General features: G+C 37.6%; 2 protein-coding genes across 2 annotated transcripts; both read left to right on the top strand.

Moving 5' to 3' along the window:
* The first annotated feature begins 336 nt into the window (after positions 1–336).
* Positions 337–11,416, top strand: ccnd2b (cyclin D2, b). The gene is made up of 5 exons (XM_089127224.1): positions 337–897; positions 1,977–2,193; positions 4,755–4,913; positions 5,775–5,923; positions 9,244–11,416. The coding sequence occupies exons 1-5, from the start codon at positions 703–705 to the stop codon at positions 9,397–9,399; spliced, it is 876 nt and encodes a 291-aa protein (XP_088983350.1). The 5' UTR covers positions 337–702; the 3' UTR covers positions 9,400–11,416.
* Positions 11,417–12,538: 1,122 nt separating this feature from the next.
* Positions 12,539–15,835, top strand: tigarb (TP53 induced glycolysis regulatory phosphatase b). The gene is made up of 6 exons (XM_089127225.1): positions 12,539–12,677; positions 12,934–12,971; positions 13,387–13,508; positions 13,598–13,675; positions 13,916–14,026; positions 14,461–15,835. The coding sequence occupies exons 1-6, from the start codon at positions 12,646–12,648 to the stop codon at positions 14,854–14,856; spliced, it is 777 nt and encodes a 258-aa protein (XP_088983351.1). The 5' UTR covers positions 12,539–12,645; the 3' UTR covers positions 14,857–15,835.
* The last annotated feature ends 7,805 nt before the right edge of the window (positions 15,836–23,640 follow it).

The following is a 23,640-nucleotide window of genomic DNA, read 5'->3' as shown; positions in this document are numbered from 1 at the left end:
GTTATTACACGTTTATGTAAACCAACAAGCAACCTGTCACTTCCCCCTTTGACAGCTCTGTCTTTGTGTCATTTTTGTGTCTATAGCTTTCTATAACCTTTAAAATTAGCATTAATGGTAACACTAGTGAATATACAAATGGGGTAATCAAATTCAGCAGTAAATGGTATGTGAGTGAGTAAAATGAGTTGGACATGTGCATCAGCACGTGAGGGGAAATAATATTCAGAGAAAAAAAAATCACATCATGTCATGCATGTAAAAAAAAAAAAAAAAAAAAAAAAAAAAAACTAATGTCTCTTCCGGGACCTGTTTCAATACACTCACTGAATGTATGTTTGCACAATGTGGTTGAGTAGTGATTAATAAAAGATTGGCTAGAATGCCATGCATGTGCCATGGCTGGGCAGGAAGGAGAGAACATGAGCTTATTTTTTGCAACGTGAATTGAGGAGGAGGGACCGACATTGCCTTTTGGGTGGTCATTCAGTCATTGGAGTTGATCTGCAGTCTGTAGTTCAGAAAGAAAGACTCGTGCCTGGGATTGCAGCCTCCGTGATGTAAAAAGTGAAAGTTTTAACAGTGCAGACGACTTATTGATGCCTAAAGATCACCATAGTCCTTGCACAGGCACAGCCACATGCAGCTGGAACTGTGAGGTGGTTATATTAGAAAGCCTATAACACCGAGAACAGCTCAAACATGGAACTTTTTTGCTTGGAAAAGGACACAATCATGCGAGCTCAGAGAGATCCAAACATCTACTGCGATGAAAGAGTATTGCAAAGTCTTTTAACAGTGGAGGACAGATATGTTCCACAGGGACCCTATTTTAAACGTGTCCAGAAAGATATTCAGCCTTTTATGAGGCGGATGGTCGCGACGTGGATGCTGGAGGTTTGTAGTTAAAGGTTTATTTATGGAAAGTGTTTGATTGGAGTGTGTAAAGACTATTCAAAAAGTATTATGTAATGTAGATTATGTTGGCAAGAATCTGAAGTAGCTAGCTGGACTTTGGCAGACAGTCAAAGTCAAGAACCATTTCTCAAGTAGGCTAGTCAAACTAAAAAAAAAAAATAAAAAAAAAAACATTAGCCCACACCTGTATGCATAGCATAGCCTATATATATTTGTATGTAGGCAGCATATGTGTAATCCATTCATCGATGTGCAAATATTGGAAAGGAAAGTTTGATCGAGAAATCAGCAGGAAATGCAACTCCACACTCCGCGATAGCTTAAATTAAATGTCATTTTAATATTGATCGCTTTTGTGTATTTTTTCAAGGCATGCCTTATTGGACAGACGAGGGTCTGTGCTTTATTTACATGTGCATGTTCAATGGTTTTTTGCATTTGTGTAATTTTTGTGAATTTTTTAAATAGCCTCTGAGTTGTTTGTGCGAAAGTGCAACCATCTTGAGAATCGTCGATTTTCGTTTTACAGTAAATCAATGCAACGCAATAGTCGATATATTTTAATTAGAGAGACACATATATGTGGGATGTTATATGCTGTCATTGATATTAACTGATATCATATTTTTTATTTTTTTTTATTTTTTTTTACCGTGACGAATCACCAAAGCAGTCATGTGTGGGCGTCATTTGGTTTCGAAGCACACCCGGCTTGAAATGAATGAAGATCTTTACCACTGGAAAGTTCCTCTTTCTCATGAAAAGAGTTACAGTATGAACATATTGTAGTGACAAACTGTAGGCTACCAACCTAATACATAAAGTTGAATTCATATAGCTTATTGGCTACACGGAGTAAGAAAGTATAGGCCTTGCTATACATTAAACGTAATAATGTTCCAAATACAGTAAAGCTAAAAATGGAATAGTCTATGAAAAGAACATAAAGGCCTGTTTGAAGAGTATAACAATATTTAAAATAAAGAAGTTGTTCAATGCACACTAAGCATTTGCCAGACTGTCTAAATTGTGAATTAATTCTGTCCGTGTCCCTGTAGGTTTGTGAAGAGGAGAAATGTGAAGAGGACATCTTTCCATTGGCAATGAACTACCTGGACAGGTTTTTAGCTGCAGTTCCTACAAGAAAATGTTTCTTGCAGCTTTTAGGGGCCGTTTGTCTCTTCCTGGCTTCAAAATTAAAAGCATGCCAGTCGCTGTCGGCCAGGAAGCTCTGCATGTACACGGACAACTCTATTACATCTCAACAACTGCTGGTAAGAGCTGCTGATGGCCGTGACGACAGCAAGAAGTCATCCATCTGTTGTGTTATTCTATATTATTCAAACCCCAGATTGAAAATATAATAGATTTTATATTAAATAGCCATAGTTTGTGAGCTTCTGATTCATCATATTTTTATTATTGTAAAAATTAGTAAATTTAGAGCTTCCTTTGCCACATAATTGTTGTTTTGACATTGAACAGTCTTCTGGTTTGAGCTAAGATGAAACGCTCTTGTGATTTTGGCCTCTGTGACTGGAGTGAGGGAATGGTTCTCATGCATACACTCTTAAAACAACGTTCTTTATTGGCATCTACAGTTCCATAATGAACCCTTAACATCCATGAAATCTTTCCATTACACAAAAGGTACTTGATAGTGAAAAAATGTTCTTTAGGTTATTAAAAATGCTCTTCACACTTCTTCACACTAAGAAAAAATGGTTCTTTAGGGAACCCAAAATGGTTCATCTATGGCATCAGTGTGAAACCCCCCTTTTGGAACCTTTAATTTTAAGAGTGTTGACTGGCTAAGAGACGTTGATAAAACCCTGGTAAAGTCTAAATTGAGATGATCTCTTGATGATCGATTTGGATGTTATGTGTGTTTATCAACCGAGGAAGAGAGAGAGAGAGAGAGAGAGAGAGAGAGAGAGACAACAGGAAGGAAGGTAAATTAAGTCAACTGTTATAACAAAAAGGTTTGCCATAAATTGCAGTGGTAATTTTAGTACCAACACAGATTCTTAGTAGATTTAAGCATCCTTAGGAGCTGTTGTCTGTAGGAGTCTTCACCTTGGTGATTTGGTGTCGCTTTCAGGGACTGTCCCCCACTTTCAAACTCTCTCTTCACTCATCAACACACACACACACACACACACACACAATAAGGGTGGAGAGCTTCTCACTTTGGGCTGTTCTTCCCCTCGTGTCTTTGCTCTTGAGAGTTTCTCAGAAAGCAGCTTCAGCAGGGCGAAGCAAAGCCAGCCGTGTACGTGCGAGGAAGGAAGTTGAGCGTGTGCATGGAATGCTCCTTCATTGGTGGTTGAGATCAAAGACAAGGGGCGGAGCTTTACATTATGACCTGATTCATTTTAAAACTATGACGTCCCTTGGGCAAGAAAGATCGATATTTAAAAAGCAACTTGACTCAGTGTTCCTGTTTTGACGAATCACAAGTTGGGGAATGTGTTGAGTGACACAATGATAGACACAACCTAGACATTTTAAGGCCCATTACATTGTGTGTTAATGCAATACATATTTTTGCATTTTAAAATCTTTCTGTCTGGATTAAGTATAGCATGTAAGTTTGCAGTTGCCCAGTTGAAACATTAGGGGGCAATAAAACAGACCACAGTAAGGGGTTTAATGGGCTTTATGCCCAGCTGCACTACTTCCTGAACTTCAGCCAGCTCCTTGTTTCCTGTCTGCAATTATTGGCCAAATTGATTAATCCAGGTGTGCCTGACATCAGTTGTCATGGCAACAATAATCAGACACACCTGAATTAATCAATTTGGCCAATAATGGCAGACAGGAAACAAGAAGCTGGCTGAAGTTCAGGAAGTAGTGCAGCTGGGCATAAAGCCAATTCAGTCAGATCTATGAGTCAGATACAGTTCAATTGACAAACAAGGCAGAAGTGATAGTATCAGATATTGATACTATGGTACTGAAATAGTAAACTATGAATACTGAATAAATATGGTACTGACATAATACATTAATTTCCAAACTTAGGTTCGGGAGGAGTCTAAACATTCAGTCCTGTCAATTATCATTATGAGCGAGCATAGGCCTACTATATAAGCAGCCCTCCTCCAGTAAATTACCTCTATCCTCTTATGTGCAATTCCATCATAGGTTTTTTTAATTCGGGTTCGACCCTCCTCCAAGGACAGCAAGCCAAGTTAGTTTACCTTGTAACCTTTAAGGTTGAATGGGCAGACGAACTAGTGACACCATGGTATTTATATCATATAGTTTGTGTAATCATTTGCAGACCTGTTGGACTTAATGACAGTAAAGTTCATATACATTGTAAAAGGGGATTTTTCAAATAAAACAGGTTATTGGAGTATGTTTTCCAAGAAAATGTTTTCCATTTCAGTCTTTTCACTGAATTTCATGTTTAATTCAATTACTTTGTCGTTTCTTTGAAATTACTAGACATTACTAGGTCCACATGGAATCTGGCTGCAAAATGTTGCATGACATTGTATACACATATATGTGTGTGTAGATATATATATATTTATGTATTGCATGCATGACATGATATAGCAGATCTAGGCAGATGGAGATGGGAGAGGTGGAGGGTTTCAGATGAACTCTGATAGCAAGCAGTCTCATTGGCTGTAAAATCAGCAAAGGCCAATCGGATTGTGCCGAAATTTTGAATAAGACCATCCTCAAGCCATCTGGGTGTGTTCGTATAAGTAATAACTAAAACTTTCTGCATCTTGTATCCATGTATAGTGGGAAATGTAATCTCTGAATGTTATCCTGCCAATCATATTCATTATCTTTTATTCTGTTTTTGCCTCTGTTGGAGTGGGAGTTGGTGGTTCTAAGTAAATTAAAATGGAACCTGGCTGCCATCACCCCTCTTGATTTCATCGAACACATCCTGCACAAACTGCCCTTCCCCGAAGACAGACAGACGCTGATCCGCAAACACGCGCAAACCTTCATCGCCCTCTGTGCAACAGGTAGGAGCTGAGTGACATTGACAGCATTCATCAAAAACTGATTGGCTGAATGTGAATCTACATGTTAGAAATGTATGATGTGAATGTGTTTGATGATTTTGGCCTTGATATTTGCGTCTATAAAAGTGTTGTATATTTAACTGGGTGTGTTTCTGCGGCCCTGCATCTGTTCAAGAGGCGGAGGCCTGAACATGAGCCAAGCAAACATGAGAAGAGCTTTTTTGAGCTATTGCAAATGTTTTTGTCGTTGGGTTTAACAATTTTCTCAAGTTAGGAATGTTGGTTTTCTGCACAGCTGCTAAACTGCGGCAGTCACTCGAGTGTAGTGTTTATTCAGGGATGACTGTTGCATCCTCTGCATCTGAAAAAAAGCAGCACGATAACTCCAACAAAGCAGATGAAACGAATGACTTCCAGCACAGAATAGAGGAGGCTTTCCTCTCCAACTGAAAACCGAGGGCCCGTTCTCAGGATCTCAAGACAGAGGAAGAGGGGGAGTAGTTCCTGGAACCTCAAAGCCCTCTGAGAGATGAAGGAAGGGAGGGAGGAAGATGGGGTGGGAGGAGAAGGAAGGCTCTCCTCATTTTCCATTCGCAGCTGTAGGAGGATTTAAGCGAGGTAGTGATGTTAAAACAGGTCTGAAACCGGAGAGCGTGTGAATGTCAGGTTAAGGTTTGTGTGGAATTCAAAACAGATGTAAGATGCCGTAAGACCTCCTCATTCAGACACCACAGATTGCATAATCAGATCTGTTTCTTTGGAATTTATTTTGAAGTTTCTCTTAGGTGAGTAATGTTTTCGGGAGTTTACTGACCTGGTCACTAATGTTTCGGGATGTGCGCGTGTTTGTTTTTTCCTCAGATCACAGCTTCACCATGTACCCTCCCTCCATGATCGCCACAGGATGTGTGGGGGCAGCAGTATGTGGCCTCCAGCCCAACCAGAGCAACCAAAATCTGTGGGGGGACAATCTGATGGAGCTGCTGGCTAAAATCACCCACACTGAGGTGGTAAGTGTCCCAACATCTTCATACTAAAAATAATTGAAACAAAAACTCAGTAATTACAATGCTACATAGTTTAACTACCTTTTGAGATATAGTTTAACCCAGGTTAAACTAAAGTTTATTTGCTTAGTTGTACTGTAATCTATTCATTCTGTAACTATAAAACAGCTGCACTACTTTCTGTTTCTGAACAGGATTTAAAGGGGTCATGATATGGATTTTTTATTTAAATTAATTCATGTTCCTTTTTTATAGCAAAAACAAAAAACAAATGCATATGTGGAGTGGAAAAACAATCCATTTTAGGAGGAAATCTGTCATAAATCTGTCATAAATGTATGACCTATCTGTCATAAATTATACATTTTTAAGGGGTGGCTCATTTAAGTTTTGTCAATAAACAGCCACTGTTATGATTGGCTAATGTCATTGCATAGGAAACAGCATCAATACCCACTCGATGAAAACATCATCCACATCAAACCAAATTTTTCTTATCTTTCATCAAAAGTTCCTTTACAAACTCTTCATTACACTGCGCCTTGTTGACAAAACAACCTGCAGTCAAATTCTCTGAACAAACCTATAATCCTCAGACGCAATCCATGATGGCATTAACACTAAACCATCCACTTGTTCCTGATGCTGGTATCCTTCTGAAGTCTCGACAGAAATGAGCAATTGGATGCATCAAAGCAAACGTTCCTTTATGCATTCATTTACTCTTCCACTTGTCCTGTTGTCGGCAGACTCAAGCACATGGAGTGCGTGAGTAACTGTATACTGTATCCAGTGTAGACAGCGACAGTGATTGTAATGGTTTTTATTTGCTTTTGACGCAACGTGACGCTCACGATCAGTGTAGACAAGTGTCAGCTGTTAAGCGACTGAACGCCAGTGGGCAGGACCTATTTGCCCGTGTGATGTCGCAGATCCTGCAATATCAAAACGAGTCGAGTCGTTGGAGCTTGATTAAATAAATGCTTTGTTTATAATGAGGAGGACGTTTTAAGCTATGAAACTTGAATTAAATGTATAAAGACCTATTATATGTCAAAAGATCAAGGCAAATTACAGTTTACAATTGAGTGTCCATAACAACTGATGACTGGCGGGAAACTAAGACAAAGAAACTCATATGACTGATGAAAACAAACTGAAAGTCCATGAAAACAGAAACTTAGAACAAACAAAATGGCGTGCATGTGACAGTCATAATTACAACAGAAAATATCTATCCTATATATGGGGGGCCTTCGAATATTCTGTACAGTGGGAGTAAAAAGTTTGAGATCCACTTCTCTAGAAAGTATGTATTGAACATTATTGGACATGTTGGTCTTTCAAGTGAAAGACTGTACGCTTTTAATGTGTACAAGTCCATTTTTCTTGAGAGACAAATTGTGGGCATAGCCTACATGTGCTTGTGCAGGACATTCATGCATGACTGTATGGAAATTGAGAAATGTAATTTTATGAATGAATGTTAGTGTGTGTTCAATGCAACGATGGCGGTGTGTTTTCAGAGCTGCATACTTGTGGCGAGACACAGGCCTCTCAACCACATCTGTGGATTAAAACACACACACACACACACACACACTCACTCATGCTCTGACACAAATGTACACATCTTGCCTTCAGGCTGTTTTGAAAGTCTCACAGTAAAACTTTTTTGAATTGGACCCAGAGAGTGAACGCCCCATTTAAGCTCCTCACAAACACTCATATGGCTGAACACATTCTTTGTCTTTCCTCAATGTAATGTGTTAAGTTTTTAATCTGAAGTTCTGGAAAAAAACACCACATGCCTCCATTAGCAACCATTCCTTCCTGTGCCTGTAGTTGTCTAGACAACAGGGCCTGTTGTGTCCTTCATTTTGTGAACAGCCTATCAGGTTTTAATTATCCTGACAAAGACAAGAGTTTGATATTGGATCATTTCATTAGACCTCCCACTTTACTGCAGAAAGAGGCAGGCAGAAGAAGACAAAGTCTTATTGTTTGATAGTACATGGTCCTTTTTAACCTATCGACATAAAGCCTAAACCAGTTTGCAACTCAATTTTGGCTAAGAACTGCCAACTTAAGGTGCGGTTACATTAGCAATATTTTGGCATTCAATTTCACTACACTATTGTCTCTTGTCAGTAGTGTAGTGATGTAGGCATTCACACAGAAGTCACTTTTTAAACCAGGCAATTTACTATCAATTTTCACAAAAGAGTGAAAATTTCAGACCATTTTTTTTCAGTGTAGTTAATAACAGAAATGCTTTCCTCTGATAAACTTTACATTCTTTGGCAAAAGTATTGCTTTCACCCTAGAAACTTTACATTCTCTTACAAACGTTTTGCTTTCCCCCGAGAAACTTTACATTCTCTCTCAAAAGTATTACTCCCCCCCCCCCCCCCCCCCCCCGAGAAACTTTACGTTCTCTCACAAAAGTATTGCTTTCCCCCCCGAGAAACTTTACGTTCTCTCTCAAAAGTATTACTCCCCCCCCCCCCCCCGAGAAACTTTACGTTCTCTCTCAAAAGTATTGCTTTCCCCCCCGAGAAACTTTACGTTCTCTCTCAAAAGTATTACTCCCCCCCCCCCCCGAGAAACTTTACGTTCTCTCTCAAAAGTATTGCTTTCCCCCCCGAGAAACTTTACGTTCTCTCTCAAAAGTATTACTCCCCCCCCCCCCCCCCCCGAGAAACTTTACGTTCTCTCTCAAAAGTATTACTCCCCCCCCCCCCCCCGAGAAACTTTACATTCTCTCTCAAAAGTATTACTCCCCCCCCCCCCCCCCCGAGAAACTTTACGTTCTCTCACAAAAGTATTGCTTTCCCCCCGAGAAACTTTACGTTCTCTCTCAAAAGTATTACTCCCCCCCCCCCCCCCCGAGAAACTTTACGTTCTCTCTCAAAAGTATTGCTTTCCCCCCCGAGAAACTTTACGTTCTCTCTCAAAAGTATTACTCCCCCCCCCCCCCCGAGAAACTTTACGTTCTCTCTCAAAAGTATTGCTTTCCCCCCCGAGAAACTTTACGTTCTCTCTCAAAAGTATTACTCCACCCCCCCCCCCCCCCCCCGAGAAACTTTACGTTCTCTCTCAAAAGTATTGCTTTCCCCCTCTCTCTGAAAAATATTGCTTTTCCCCCAATAAACTTTACGTTCTTTGGCAAAGGTATTGCTTTCCTCCAAGAAACTTTACGCTATCTCGAAAAAGATTTTCTTTCCATGCAGTGCGTTTGAGGATGAAACTAGTATAGTCAGAGAAGGACTTTGGTATTGTGCTTAAGTTGGTTTCTACTTCTTTCCTTCTATTTCTTCTAGGACTGTCTGAAGTCATGTCAAGAGCAGATTGAGCAGTTACTGACCAGCAGCCTGAAAGAAAGTCAACAACAACAGGACGGCAGAGCCAACAACAAAGGGACCCAATCTCAGAACCTGTCCTGCACCCCTACAGATGTCCGTGATGTCAATTTATGATGTCAGTTCCTGATCCCAACCACCTCACCTACTCAGCCTACAAATGATTCAGTTATTATTGTATTACTGTATTTAAGTTTTATTTCAAAGCCACGTAAGGTGACTGTGACGTCATGGTCAAATGCGCATAAAATACAAACACAAGCTTGACGTTTTATTAAGGAGCAAAGCAGCTGCTGCTGCCGTCTCATATCTGCAGGCGGGGGCCTTTTACATACTTGAATTTAAATTGATTCGGCCTCAAACCATGATTAAATAATGCAGTATGTGGTATATTGCTTAACAAAGAGCACACATCTGTATTGGCTATTAAATGCAACTTTATCTATTAATACTATTGATATTTTATAATAATAAGGACAATATTACATTATTATTAAGAATGTTATGCTTTATAAAACGAATACATTATTTACGATATAAAGTTTATATCGTATAGAATGTATTGCTTTAGTAATTCCCAGGGGTTGTTTTTTATATACTAGGTAATTTAGGGTGCATCCAGATGTGATCCCACGGAAAGCTATTCTAGACGGAGACATCCATCTGTTTTTTCAGAGGGATCAGTTTGCTTATCATCAAGATATTAATACAATGATCTGATGAGTTACTTCTTGGGTATGAGTAACTCCATTAGCATAGGATTTATTTACAGATGAATGTAATTGCATGCAATAAGCATATGAATATGTTAAATGGTTTCTATTCATGCATGGTGACCATCACAGCTCCATGAGGACACAGGACGGTTTTAGATAGACTAAGTATGTAGTGAACGTGAAGTAAATGTGAGGGAGGCAAGGAAGAAAAGAGGTGAACACAGATTGAAAGATTTTGCACGTGATTGAAATATGAAAGGTTTTAGACAGAGGGTTTCTGAAACGATCTAATCGTCGGATGAATAAAATGTGCTTTTGACATTTAAAAACACCATCACATGTGAGTCAGAGACACTCGCTATGCTGAATGGATTTATGGTGGTTTAATGATTTGGGAGTTTTAAAATCCTTCCTAGCAAAAACATGATACAAATGCACTTTGAGATATCACCTCTCGCTGGTTATCTGTGCTATACAAGAGGAGGGCATGGGTTTTTTTTTTTTTTTTTTTTGGCATTGTTTTTTTTTTTTTTTTTTTTTAAGTTATTTTTGTTTTGGGGCTGGTTTCCCATATTAGGTGTGCTTGCGGGTTATAGTTTTAATTTTAGACCAACAAATTCAGACCGTAAACTGATCTAACAGTCAGCAACTGCCATAGAAATGGTTTGGTTTGACATGCCAAGATTAGTTGTTGTTGTTAGTTTTTTTTTTTTTAGTTGTGTTAAATTCATGTCAGCATAGATAGGAGATCATCAAATTTCATTAAATCACTTTATTTTATTTGTCTGTTTTATTTTATTTTGTCATCTACTTGAACTTTCTCATTTATAGGAAGAAGATATTTGGAAACATTATGGCAATTTTCTTTCTCTTTCTTCATTAGTTTGTTCTTGCACTTTTGAAAATTGATTTCTTAAGTCAGTTCTCTTTATATTAGTGGGCCTAAACGTAACTCAGAGGTCTGAGGTGTTTACTTAAAATATAACGTGTTGTGACCAATGTTCCATTCCTACACATGTATGCAAATGAACTCTACGTTTATGCTCAGTTTGATAATGAGTTTTTTTTAAACAATGTTCAGGTTTTTTAATAATTTTCACTGAGTTCCTGTGCTATCATATCCCTATGTTAATTTTGTGGTTTTTTTTTCTCCCAGTTCCTTTATTTCTGTGTAAATGTTTAAACTTGTGTTCCAGTGCTGCTAAAAGAAAAAGAAAAATGAAAAAAGAGCTATTGCATACCTTCAGTTTTCATGTTGCTGCTATATCACAGGATCATTGAAAGTGTTTTCATTGTGGCTGCTTGTCTGTTTTCTGTTTGCATTTACACTGTCATTTATTTTACTGCAGACGGACCTTTAACATGCATGTAAGTGTTACTTTCAAATCTGCATGAACAGTCTTGCCTCATTTGTTCAATGCTGTCTGACTTGACTTTTGTCTTACTTCTTTCCCTAGCTATTATATTAATATGTGTTATGAAACGTGTTTTAAAACGCCTTAATTGCTTTCAAATAATGTTCCTGCCCACAGTCGAATTACCTCACAGTACTTCAGTCAAGAGTATATGGAGGAGAAGTAGGATTAAAAAGGGTATTCGGACCTCTTTAACCAGCAAGTTACCCTAAGACTTAAGTTACAGGTTAAGCCTTCAACTTATTTTATTAACTTGTCTGTTATCAAACATATATAAATGTACTTACCAGGATGTAAGACCGGGGCAACACATTGTTTAGATACGAGATATTTTTATTTTATTTTGTTTAAATTATTTTGAAGCAGCCATCTGTTAAAAGTTCCACATGCAAACAAATCCAAAGAAGTGGCATTTCAGCAATACCATAATTTCTCCCTTTTTATCTGTAAGTTTGAATATTTACCTCATTTTGGCCTATCACACATTAAATTCAATAAATATCAATTTGAATAAAACTGAGCAGTTTTATGTTTTGTTTTGTTATTTGCGAATACCACTGTAGACAAGTAGGGGCCGAATGGCGCCCTTCTGTGGTGATTTATATGACTTACAGCCACAGGAGAACGCTGTAGTGTAGCCTATTATATAAATAATCAATATATATGGTGTGGTGAGTGTTCCCTCGCGTGGTGAGTTTTGACAATTACACAACATGAATTTCAAAATAGACGGATGTTTCTCAGTAATATTGTTCAGTGTACTTTATTTATTTAGTTTGGCTACTCTTTTTTTAAGATTCTTGCAAACGTTTATCAAATACTTTTTTATTTATTTTGATGGCAGGAATACATTTGATTTTAAATCCCGATTTGAATTTGAATGCAAACGTTTGACACATTATTATAGTTATTTTGCAAGGCCAGGGGTTTACAAAACAAAATAATTTACAGAAGTTACAATTTCCAAACTGATTACAGCTGTACAAAAGCAGGAACAGATATTAGAAAGCAACATTTGCAACTGGTAGTAAAAAACAAAACAACGTAGCAGTGCACTTCTCACAAATCACCACAGGAGGACGACACACTTCCATTCATTTAAGTGACGTCATTTATTTGCAACACTTTGACTCATGAACCAGGAAGAACCTATGGGAAGAACATCTGTCAGTTTACGGGTTTACTGTCTATGACATGGTCATACATTTCATCTACTCTTGCAAATCTGTATTATGCTGACATTTGCATTAACGATCGTCCGACAGTAAGTGAGCGCTTGTGTATTCTGTATGTTTGCTTTTGTTGTACATGCATATAAATGTTTATGATTTCTTATAGGGTAGAGCACTACATCTGTTATGCTTATACGCATCACTAATTTTTTCATAGAATGCCTTATATGGCATATAGTCAACGCTGTGATCGGACGTTTTATCTGTAATGACCTCTGCATGACATGGCATGTGACCTGTCCCTTTGAAGTGATTGAAGACTATTTATTATGTGCTCTTGTTTCCTAGTGGGGAAACGCAATACAACAGAGATAAATTGCTTCAAGGTAAGTAAATACACGTCTATCACATGTATTGTTAATGCTTATAGGGCCTACGTCAGTGATTAAAATTGGTGGATGCCACGAACACCCGCGACCATCTTCAATCTTTAAAAAAAACATGCAAAGTTTTACATAATGGTATGCAACACCAAGTGTATAGAACTATAGATTATACTAGAGTTATTTGCTATTTAATTTATCTATTTTTATTTTAATATTGTAATCTATTATACAATACGTTTATTTATTTATTGTTTTATTTATTTATTAATTTTTTTTACTTTTTCTCTAAACATTTTCACGGACCCCCTAACCTTCTCCTTGCGATGACCCCTGCTCAAGATGTGCTGTAGACCTTTTTGGTATGTGGATGAATGTTTTTTTTTTTTTTTTTTTTTTTTTTTTGTCAAATGTGTAGGTCAGGGAATTGACACACCACTGTCAGAGACGGGACATAAGCAGGCGGCCGCAGCTGGCCAGTACCTCAAAGATCTGCATTTCACCAATGTCTTTGTCAGTAACCTGCAAAGAGCCATCCAGGTGTGTGTGTGTGTGAGTGTGACTGCAACTGTTAAATTTTGTGAGTGATTTATCCATCATGTAAAATGTAACTTCTTCTCCTTCTCAAGACAGCTGAAATCATTTTAGGAAACAACCTTCATTCTTCTGCGACTGAGATGATATTGGATCCTCTTCTCAGAGAGAGGGTGAGTGTCTATCTTAGCCAAGATTCGAGATTTGTCATACATTTGGTCAGCTGCTTATACTGTGCATTAAATATATAAATATTTGATATATATTAATGAAAAGATTAACATCAGAAATAATAATGAACAAGATACGGTAAGTAATAATATTAATATAACAAAATAGCATCTCTTCAATTTGGTATTCCATAGAATTGCTGTTGTGTTAGTTCAAATGCACATGTGTGATGTATTGGTCAGGGTTTCGGGGTGGCAGAGGGAAGACCAAAGGAACATCTGAAGAACATGGCAAACGCAGCGGGTCAGGCATGCCGAGATTACACACCTCCCGGCGGAGAGACGCTGGAACAGGTAGAAATTGAGCCTTTCTCTAGGAAAACCAGTCTTGAATGTTGCCAAATATGATGCCACCTAAATCAGCTTAGCTTAAACACTGAATTTGGAGCAGCTGGCTGTTTTGAAAGTACTTTGTGAAGTACACAAGTTGGGAAAAATAACGTTTTTATTGAGCAAACACACAGTAATATTGTGAAATATATTATTACAATCTAAAACAACTGTAATATATTTTAAAATGTAATTTATTTCATGTGATCAAAGCTGGATTTTCAGCATTACACCAGGTCCCCTTTAAAAAAAAACATTTGAACTTTTAAACTGTAGAATACATAACTATAAAATGTACTATTTAGTCACTTTCACTGTATTTTTTCCAAGAGCGTAGTAACTGCTGACTGATTAGATTAAATACTCTGACAGAAGAAACTGTTTCTGTGTTTGTCCAGGTAAAGACACGCTTCAAGAAGTTCCTCAAATCCTTATATCAGCGCATGTTAGAGGAACACGGCTCATCTGACCAGTGTTCTGCATCCAGCTCTGGACCATCAGAACCAGAACAGCCTGTCATTGCTGGACTAGCCAGTGACGGGGTCCACAACGCACCCGTCCATGCTCTGATCGTTAGTCACGGGGCGTTTATTCGTGTGTCTGTGCGTCACCTAGTAGAGGACCTGCAGTGCTGTCTGCCAGCCGGCCTGAAGATGAACCAGGTGTTCTCCCCGTGCCCGAACACTGGCATCAGCAGGTTCATCATCACCCTCCGCGGAGAGGAGAGCGCCCGCATCCAGTGTGTCTTTATCAACAGAAAAGACCACCTGGATGATGTCAAAAACACTGATTAACAGTATTATGTGACCGTTTGGTTTATCTGGCATGGCCAGTGTTGTTATTTATTGCTCCTTAGACATTCAACGACTGAAGCGAAAAGCACAGATAAGTGTGTGTGATTTGATTTTATTGTGTAAATTATTTAACTGCAGTGATTTATTTATCCCGTCCCCTGACTGAACGCAAACAATCGTAAGACGTCTTTTCGATGTTCTCCGTTATATAAGCACTTTATACTCGCACTACTGTGGTTTTGGCCTCTAGAATGCTGCAGACTTCATGCGTACTGAACATATATATTCATTTATATGCAATAAAGAGATTCAGAGAAATGTAAAGCTAAGAAGGTTTGATTTTTCTTTACATTTGTGGTTAAATCTTATCTTGACAGTTTACTGTGTAATTTATGTGCACAGAAAATGTCAAATCTTGTGTAAATAAAGCATCATGTAAAGTGGCTATATGTAAACAATGTAATGTATTAATTGCTTTTTCATTGCCAATGTGTGAACAACTATGTAAACGACTCGGTTTGCCCGGAAATCAGAAGAAATTGACGTTTTTGCCATTGAGATATTCTTTCTGAAAACGTCGCTCAGCAGTGTTGAAGGTATATCGCTGCGAGGGTATTTCCTACTTAACTTTGACGTGAGTATATTAGAGCATTCATTGAATCATTTTCATAGTTGCTAACGGTTTCTGAAATCATTAATTGTATTTTATATTTCCAGGTTGAATGTTAAATGTGAGTTGTGAGATGCCAGGTATGTGAGATCAGGTATGTAAACATGTTACACTCTTAGGGGGAAAAAAAGATTAATTGGGGCTATTTGCTTTGAAGAACACATGTCAAAAAGGTTATAAGGAGAAACGGCTTAAATTATTGCATTTACTTGCATGTTTAACAGGTTATTTTTATTTTTTTCTGATGAAAAAGTATGTTTGCAAGCTGTTTAATTTATAAAACTAAATACAACGCTTTAGATTACAGCCCGGAATGCGATTTTATTTTACAATGTAAATTCTAATGTACCTATAACGTACTTACAATGTAAGTATAAGGGAATAATATTTTAAGGTTATACTTTATTTTGATGGTCCCTTTTGAACATTCTGTTGACTTTGCAACTACATGTCAACTTATTCCGTCCCTGTCTACCAATACTCTATACACTCTAGTGAGAATTAGTAGACCTGTAGGTGCAACGTTTACAACTGAATGTGTTAACCATCCAAATAAAGTGAAACCTATTTTAAGTTTGGGGAATGTTGGATGGGAATTGTTGTATCAGTAGAATAAGTAACCCATAGTTCTATAATACTTACAGTATAAATATTTATTTAATTCTGGTTGTTATCCCTTTATTCCCCAAACTTTACATATTGTTCCCTTATACATGTAAGTACTTTATAATTATAATTCCAGAACTGTAAATTCCTCTTAATTACACAGTACTTTTCGGGCTGTAATCTAAAGCGTTACCCAAATAACATATGAATTAAAACAAAATCCATTAAGGTGTCTTTCAAATACACCAAAAATACCACATTCTGCCATAAGGCCATTTTGAGATTGTGTTTGGAGATTTGTGGTTCGTTGTTGTGTTTAATTGGTCTGTGTTATGTCATCCAGTAGATGGCGCTGTGTTACTGACCTCTGAAGGAGAGATGGGCAAACCTGCTGATGGAGAGAAGAGCAGGACACGTCTCCGCTGCCGCCCACTCCAACAGGAAACTATCACCATCTTTGGTCCCTTATTTTCTCCCTGCCGACCGGCAAAGGAAACTTAGTGATCTTCTAAGGGTTGTCATTTTCCTGCCGGTAAGTGGGCGGCAGTTTGGTTGAGTTGGTCACGCAGGGGACCTGGACGGCTCAAATGTACCGACGTCCTACAATCCAAGCAGACGATAGACTAGTCTGTGGCCACACATTCTTCAACTCCTACAGAAGCTCCTAAAATATCTGCTCAGACAAATCATATTTACATTTTCTTACACACACACACACACACACACACATGCTGCTGCATGAGTCATCGTGACCCATCAAAGCATCTTCAGGTATGTCATTGTACAATTTGTATACGTGCACAACCTGTAACGTTGCTGAAAAACAGATGTTACTTCTTTAGACAGAAAAATGCCACTTCTAAATAAAACCAGCAGTTTTATTTAGTTTCCACACAGTTTAGACACCCAAACAAAGTCACATGCTCACAATGTTTTGTTCCGTTGCAGTCCCACTTAACCCACTTGACCAACTGGTTTGCTGGTTGTCAATATGACAGCAGATCAAACCAGACCATGAAAACCAGATAACAAAACCACATTGCACACTTTTTCAATTGTGTAATCCTAAATTTATATGTAGGCTTTTTGAAATAGACTCATTTTACAACCCCCCCAGAGTTAAACAGTTGACTTTTACCGTTTTCGAATCCATTCAGCAATTTTTTTGGTCTCATTGACTTCCATAGTATATTTAGGTCTGGTTACTGATATTCTTGAATGGCTGAATGGATTCGATAACGGTAAAACTCAATAACTCTGGGGGTCGTAAAATGAGCCTATTTCCAAAAAAAAGTGAGTATCCTTTTAACTACAATGCAAAAACACTTAGCATTTTTTGTCTTGTTTTTCTTTTCAAATATCTAAAAAAAAAAAAAAAAAGCTAAATCAAGATTTACTTTTACTTTACATTTGGGTTACAATAATAAGCCTTGTTTTCTGAAAAAAATCATAATAAATGTATTGAGTTAAATACCTGTCAGTTAAGAAAAAGAGGCTGCTTAATTCAGAGGGAAACCAAGATTATCTTTCCCTATTTTTAATCTTTAAAATAAATAAATAAGATACCTCAAGTAATTTTGCTTCTCAAGTAAACTACTAGTACTAAGTAAGAAAATCTATATTTTTCTCAGTTTATTCATTTACAGAACTGACTTCTATTGTCTTTATTAAATTAATAAAATTCAATTATAACTGGCATGACATGAGGAAATGTTTTACTTCTCAAGCAGGGTGGATTCTGATTGGCTGTCATTATTTTATTGTTCATAAAATCGTTTGGAAAGTGATTCCAACTATATTGTTTCCCTGTGCCATTATCATTATAGTTGTGGTGTGGGCTCTTCTATTCTTTTATATTTTGAAATATTTTTAGAACTATATCTTTATAGTTATCGTTAACTCTGAGGAAACTGAATGGGACCTTTTACACCTCTTTGACCTGAAGAAGTAGTAATTACTCTCTTGCCGTCAGTCTGAGCCTTGTTGGTGAAACTCCCCTATATTACCATCTCTGAAAGCAGAGTTTATAGTTCTTAATTTCTGCTATTTCTGCTGTATAGTCCATAGTGATATTTGAGCCTCAGTGGTTTGATGACACAGCACAGCAACACTCTCAGGGGACCTGTGAAATGAACAATCAATAGCGTTTGCTTAGCACCTTCATTAATCACATACTGAAAGACTAATGGAGCATAAAGAGGTGCAGAAACCACATCATCCTACTACTAATTAGATCAGAATCCCATTTTTGTTGGAATATGAATTTGTAATGATGTTAATTCCCATTTTATTTCCAGAACTGTGAGCGGTGTTTATCTTGAATATCAAACTAAGAAAAAGGGCTGAAGGATGTAAGGTATAACATCCTGTCTGATGGCATGATGGAGGACGTGGTGGTGAGGAGAAGTATTTATAGAGCGACTTTTGAAGGGTGCATGCTAATGCTGAGCTCTTCAGCACATTTCCAGCTCATAATTAGAGCTGTTTAATTTGCAGGTACTGATTGTACTTCCTGTGCTCTCTATAAAAGGCCCCAAGGGCTGGACCAGGCTTTTGGATATCCGCTTTTTGAGGGCTGTGGAACGCTCCGGTGCTCCTGTAACCCAGGAATTGCTCGAGGTCAGTTTTCCCCTGAAACAAACCGCAGTGTGGCCACACTGGATTGTGCCACAGACCATGGTGGGGGCATTGTGGGTAGAGAAAGCTAGCGGTGCATTGTGTTCCGGAGTTTATTTTCCCTCGGTGTCTCTAAACGGTTGCTTTTGAAGACTTTTTTTATGCAGGACACGGACTGCTGTGCGGCCTGTCTGCTAATTGCCTTGATAAGAGAGAGAGGCTGTGGTTTTGTGTGTGTAGGTGTGAGAGGATGTAAAAACAAGTTGCAAATTCAAATTGAGTGCAAATTCCAAATTTTCTCCTTTTTAACTCTTGGTTAAAGGGCTTTAAAACATCCTGCAAGGTTCATAGCTTAAAATATCCTCCTCATTATAAACTGCATTTATTTAATCAAGCTCCAAAAGCGGCTTGTTTGTATATTGTGGGATCTGTGATGTCATATGGGCAAAGGCATTTGCATATGTATGTACACCGTAGACCCCGCCTTTCTGGGAGCCTACTCTGCTCTGATTGGTCAGATTTACAGTTACAGTTTACAGTTATGCATTTGGCAGACGCTTTTATCCAAAGCAACTCAAATTGCATTTCATGGTACACATTTAAAGTCTTATCAGTTCTTGCTTTGAAAAAAAATGGACCAAACAGCTATATTACACACTGCATGAATGCTTAATATTCAAAAAAAGCATTATAAAAATTGGCAACCCTTGCAATCACAATAAATAATATATTTGAGTCAGGGCTGTCAAACGATTAATCACATCCAAAATAAAAGTTTGTGTTTACATAATATAAGTGGGTGCACTGTGTATAATTATTTTATATATATATAAATACACACACATGCATGCATATTTAAGAAAAAAATATATATATATATATATAATATAAATTATATACAAATCTATATACAGTACATACATGAAAATATTTTTGAAATATATACAAGCATGTGTGTGTATTTATATATATAAAATAATTATACACAGTGCACCCACATGTAAACACAAACTTTTATTTTGGATGTGATTAATCACAATTAATTGTTTGACAGCCCTAATTTGAATTGAAATAATAATAATATATTAATATTATTATTATTATTGTTCTGTGTGAAGTATCAGTAGCTCCACAATAGCAATTGCGGTGTCATATTCACACACCGGATCCAGTCTGCAGATTGGATTCAATAATCTACTTTTATCAGTGGAATGTGTTTGAGCTTCCTTAATTTAATTATTTAAGTTTCCTGACTCATTTTTGCTTGGCTGGGAAATAAAAAAAAGAAATAAGATGGAAATTTACTCTTTTAGTTGACTAGAGAATGCCTGATTGCCTTTATAACTTTTTTATAATATTGATTTTCCAAGCAACTCTGAAGTTTTCTGTTGTTGCATTCTGAAAAGTTTAATGTATATATTTTATATTTGTCTAGGACATCTATTGGATAAGTTTTTCCATATTTCTGCTGGGTGTGATCTGTGCAAGATGCCATGCCAAAATGAGTGACAACGTCCCAGTGCTGCAATGCAGTAAATTAATAGCGGTTTCACTGGACAGAATCTCCGCACTTTACACCAGCAGAGGGCGATAGCGGTGATGAAAGGTACCTAAATCAATCCTGTTGTGCAAACATGTCTATTAAAGGCTACACCAGATCTTCAAGCTCACACACGTTCTTCTAGCCTATAAAACAGGATAGAATAATATAAATAGAGAAAACTAACTAAAAGATTACAGAAATACATTCTAATACTACTAATGTTGGTGCTTTTGTTTTCCCATCAAAAATGAAGATCATTGGGTTTTTTAATTAAGGAAATTATTAAACTTTCAGGAGGCTACTATGTTCTCTTTATTGTTGTCTTAATTGAATATTTTGAAGTAGAAGGCATTCTGTCATGCCTGGCGTTAGGGCAAGGCAACTTGTCACTTTTGTGTTGTTTGAGAAGCCGTTTCACATTCGGATAGGGGGGGAGAAGACTATCGCAACTCTTTTCCCCCCCTCAGTAGCCCCTATGGAAAAGCTGTTTTTGTCTCGGACACTAATTTCAAAGACACTAAAAAGAAAAAGAAAAGAATGTGAAATAATCCAACTGTTGCTATTACAAAGTCTGTTGCTCCATCTAGAGTCATTGTGACCTTTTTATGGCTTTATATAATTCAAGAGCTGTTTTGGTTTGGCAAATCTTAATGATGATCTAGAGAGCGTTATCTTTAATGATGATTAATGAATGCACTCCAGTTACTGTCTCCGTAATGAGATATTTATTATGTAAATGATTGCTGCTGCTGCAGTGACTATTGGCACTGGGACAGAATCGGTGTCGTGGATGAGACACTCCCCTCGCTCCCTTTGTGTGTGTGGCCTGGTAAACCCTGCCTACATTATGGGGACACAAAGTTGGCAATATCTGAAATCCTTGTCTTTATGGGGACGTTTTTTGGTCCCCATAAGGAAAACATTTTTTAGTACCAAGTGATGTTTTTGAAAATGTAAAAATACAGAAAGTTTTCTGTGATTTTATTCCGTTTGTACAGTATAAAAATCATTATGTCCATAAAACATGAAAACGCAACATGTGTGTGTGTGTGTGTGTCCCATCATCAAACAAATGCCCCTGGTCTACTCATCTGCCCACCAAAGCCGCGACCACTTGTCCTTTGGTGCAGTTGGTCCCTCTATTGCTGAAATGACAGAATGGAAAGAGATGGATACACCCATCACACCCGCATCAGAGTCGGCAACACCATTCTCGTCTGTAGGGAGTGAGAATGTGTAAAGTGGCGTAAGGATGTCTAACTGAATGCCTTTCATTCCAGGGCTGGGCAGTGGGAGCCGGGTGCTGGTGTAGAGTTCAAGGGAATGCTGGGGGAACGCTGGGGTTGCGTCTTGCTGACTCAGCAGAAACCCTCCGCTGACATCATTCTGCTTTTCCTTTATTGTTTGCCAGACCGAAATGCTCCAAAAGATAAATTGCCTAAACTGGTCACTTTAGTGCAGCCTGTTTCTGTGCAAACAAGTTATTCCGACAGGATCTGTGAACTTAGTAGCAATGCTGGTTAAAATTTGTTTTGTCAAACTTTTTCCCAAATTTGTTTGAACTTTCTTAAAATGTAAGTAATTACATTTTAATTATGTATTGGCATACATAGCCAGGTTAAACAAATTTGGGAAAAAGCTTTTTATTTATTTATTTTTTTTTAGAAAATTTCGACCTACCCCACCTTTAAGATGTGGGCTGTTGCGCCTGACTCTGTGCACTGAACCGTGATGTCTGTATATATACAGACATCTTATATTATACTTATATTAGGGGTTGTTATGGTAGGGATGTTGCGGTACATTGTATTCGTCCCTTTTTTCATCTATTGAAATATCAATTGATTATTTATAACACAATATCTCATAATCGTGCGTCTGACTAGATCAGAGTGCATGTGAGGACGATCCATACTCAACGCCTGATGTCACGCTGAGACTCACACAGTGACTCATATAATGAATGTTGAGAGGTGAGATTGAATAAAATGACTCTGCACTTTTCCGCTCACGAGAAAAAGAAGCAGACAGCATCAGGCTGTTCAGAGAAACAACAGCGCAAAAAGCTTAAACACTGGAAAATAATCAGGATTCTGAACTCGATCAGCAGAAGTAAAGTGACCTTTGTTTTTAAGGTGGACAGAAATTTTACCTGAGTCATTGTGCTGTGAGTTTCAGCTGTGCTAATAGTGTGCGCAGAGCTGAGCTCCTGCTCTCTGCAGGGGTCAGATGTTCTCTCTTGAGTTCTTGTCAGCTCATGAACACACTGTGCTTTTAGTGCTGTTCTTGCAGCTCGGCCTGGCACACAAAATCCCTGCCACAAGGGGAACTTCACCACTGCAGAAACCACTTTACATCACTGGGATATGAGAAAAGTTACTTTTAAAAGTAATTCATTACAATATTGCGTCACTCCATAAAAATGAACTAATAGTTGCTTTTTATGGAAAGTAATGCGTTACATTACTTTTGCGTTACTTTTCCACACCTGGGTGGGCTTGCTTGGTTTTTTTTAATAACAACAAAACATTTGTCTGTTTTCTATGTTTTGCAAATGTAAAGGCCAATCCAAAGCCTGAAGGAAATGCAAATTGACACCTGTTCTGTAGTTAAAATAAACCAGACATTCTGGATTGAAGAAGAATAGGATTTAGGAGAAGAAAGTTCAACACGCTTACTTCAGCAATACAAATTGTAAACCAATTAAACACAAATGTAATGTTTATCTTTAGTCATTTTTGCTTATATGGTTGATATGGACGTTTTATTATCTTAAAATGTCTTATAAAAACAATTTTCAACATTCATAATAATATTTTAATATTTTGTGGAAACAGTGATCCATTTAAAAATATTATAAATAATAATGATGTTTTTTTTTGTTGAATAATTTCATTCCTTTCAAAAAAATCTTGCTGATCCCAAACTTTCGAATAGTGTAATGTAAGTGATGTATAACCTAAATAATTTTATATAAAATTCCTCATATGTGTGTGTGTGTGTACATATACATTTACACCTATTGTGTTTAACCTGTAGCGTTTCGTAGCTGCCAATTTGTATATATTTGTGAAGTAATATTTACAAAAAATTGCTCCAATCAACCAGTTGTGATAAAATCCATTATTTCACACCAGTCTGGTTTCTGAGCGGCTTTTTTGTGCTTTTTAAGAAAAATAAAAGGTGAACTGAAGGCGGCCGTGCCACTTTTCAATGTTGAATTATTGATCAGCTGTGTCAGCAAGATCACAGGCCTGACTCATATCCATCTCTGCCATTCCACTGGACACTTTAACAGACTGCCAGCTTTACTTTCAGCAGAGTGCCATCACGCAGATTGTTCTAGTCC

Source organism: Pimephales promelas, chromosome 24 (assembly GCF_988280905.1).
Source record: "Pimephales promelas chromosome 24, fPimPro1.hap1.1, whole genome shotgun sequence".
In the NCBI taxonomy this organism is placed as follows: domain Eukaryota; kingdom Metazoa; phylum Chordata; class Actinopteri; order Cypriniformes; family Leuciscidae; genus Pimephales; species Pimephales promelas.
This window is presented reverse-complemented; position numbering and strand designations above follow the sequence as displayed.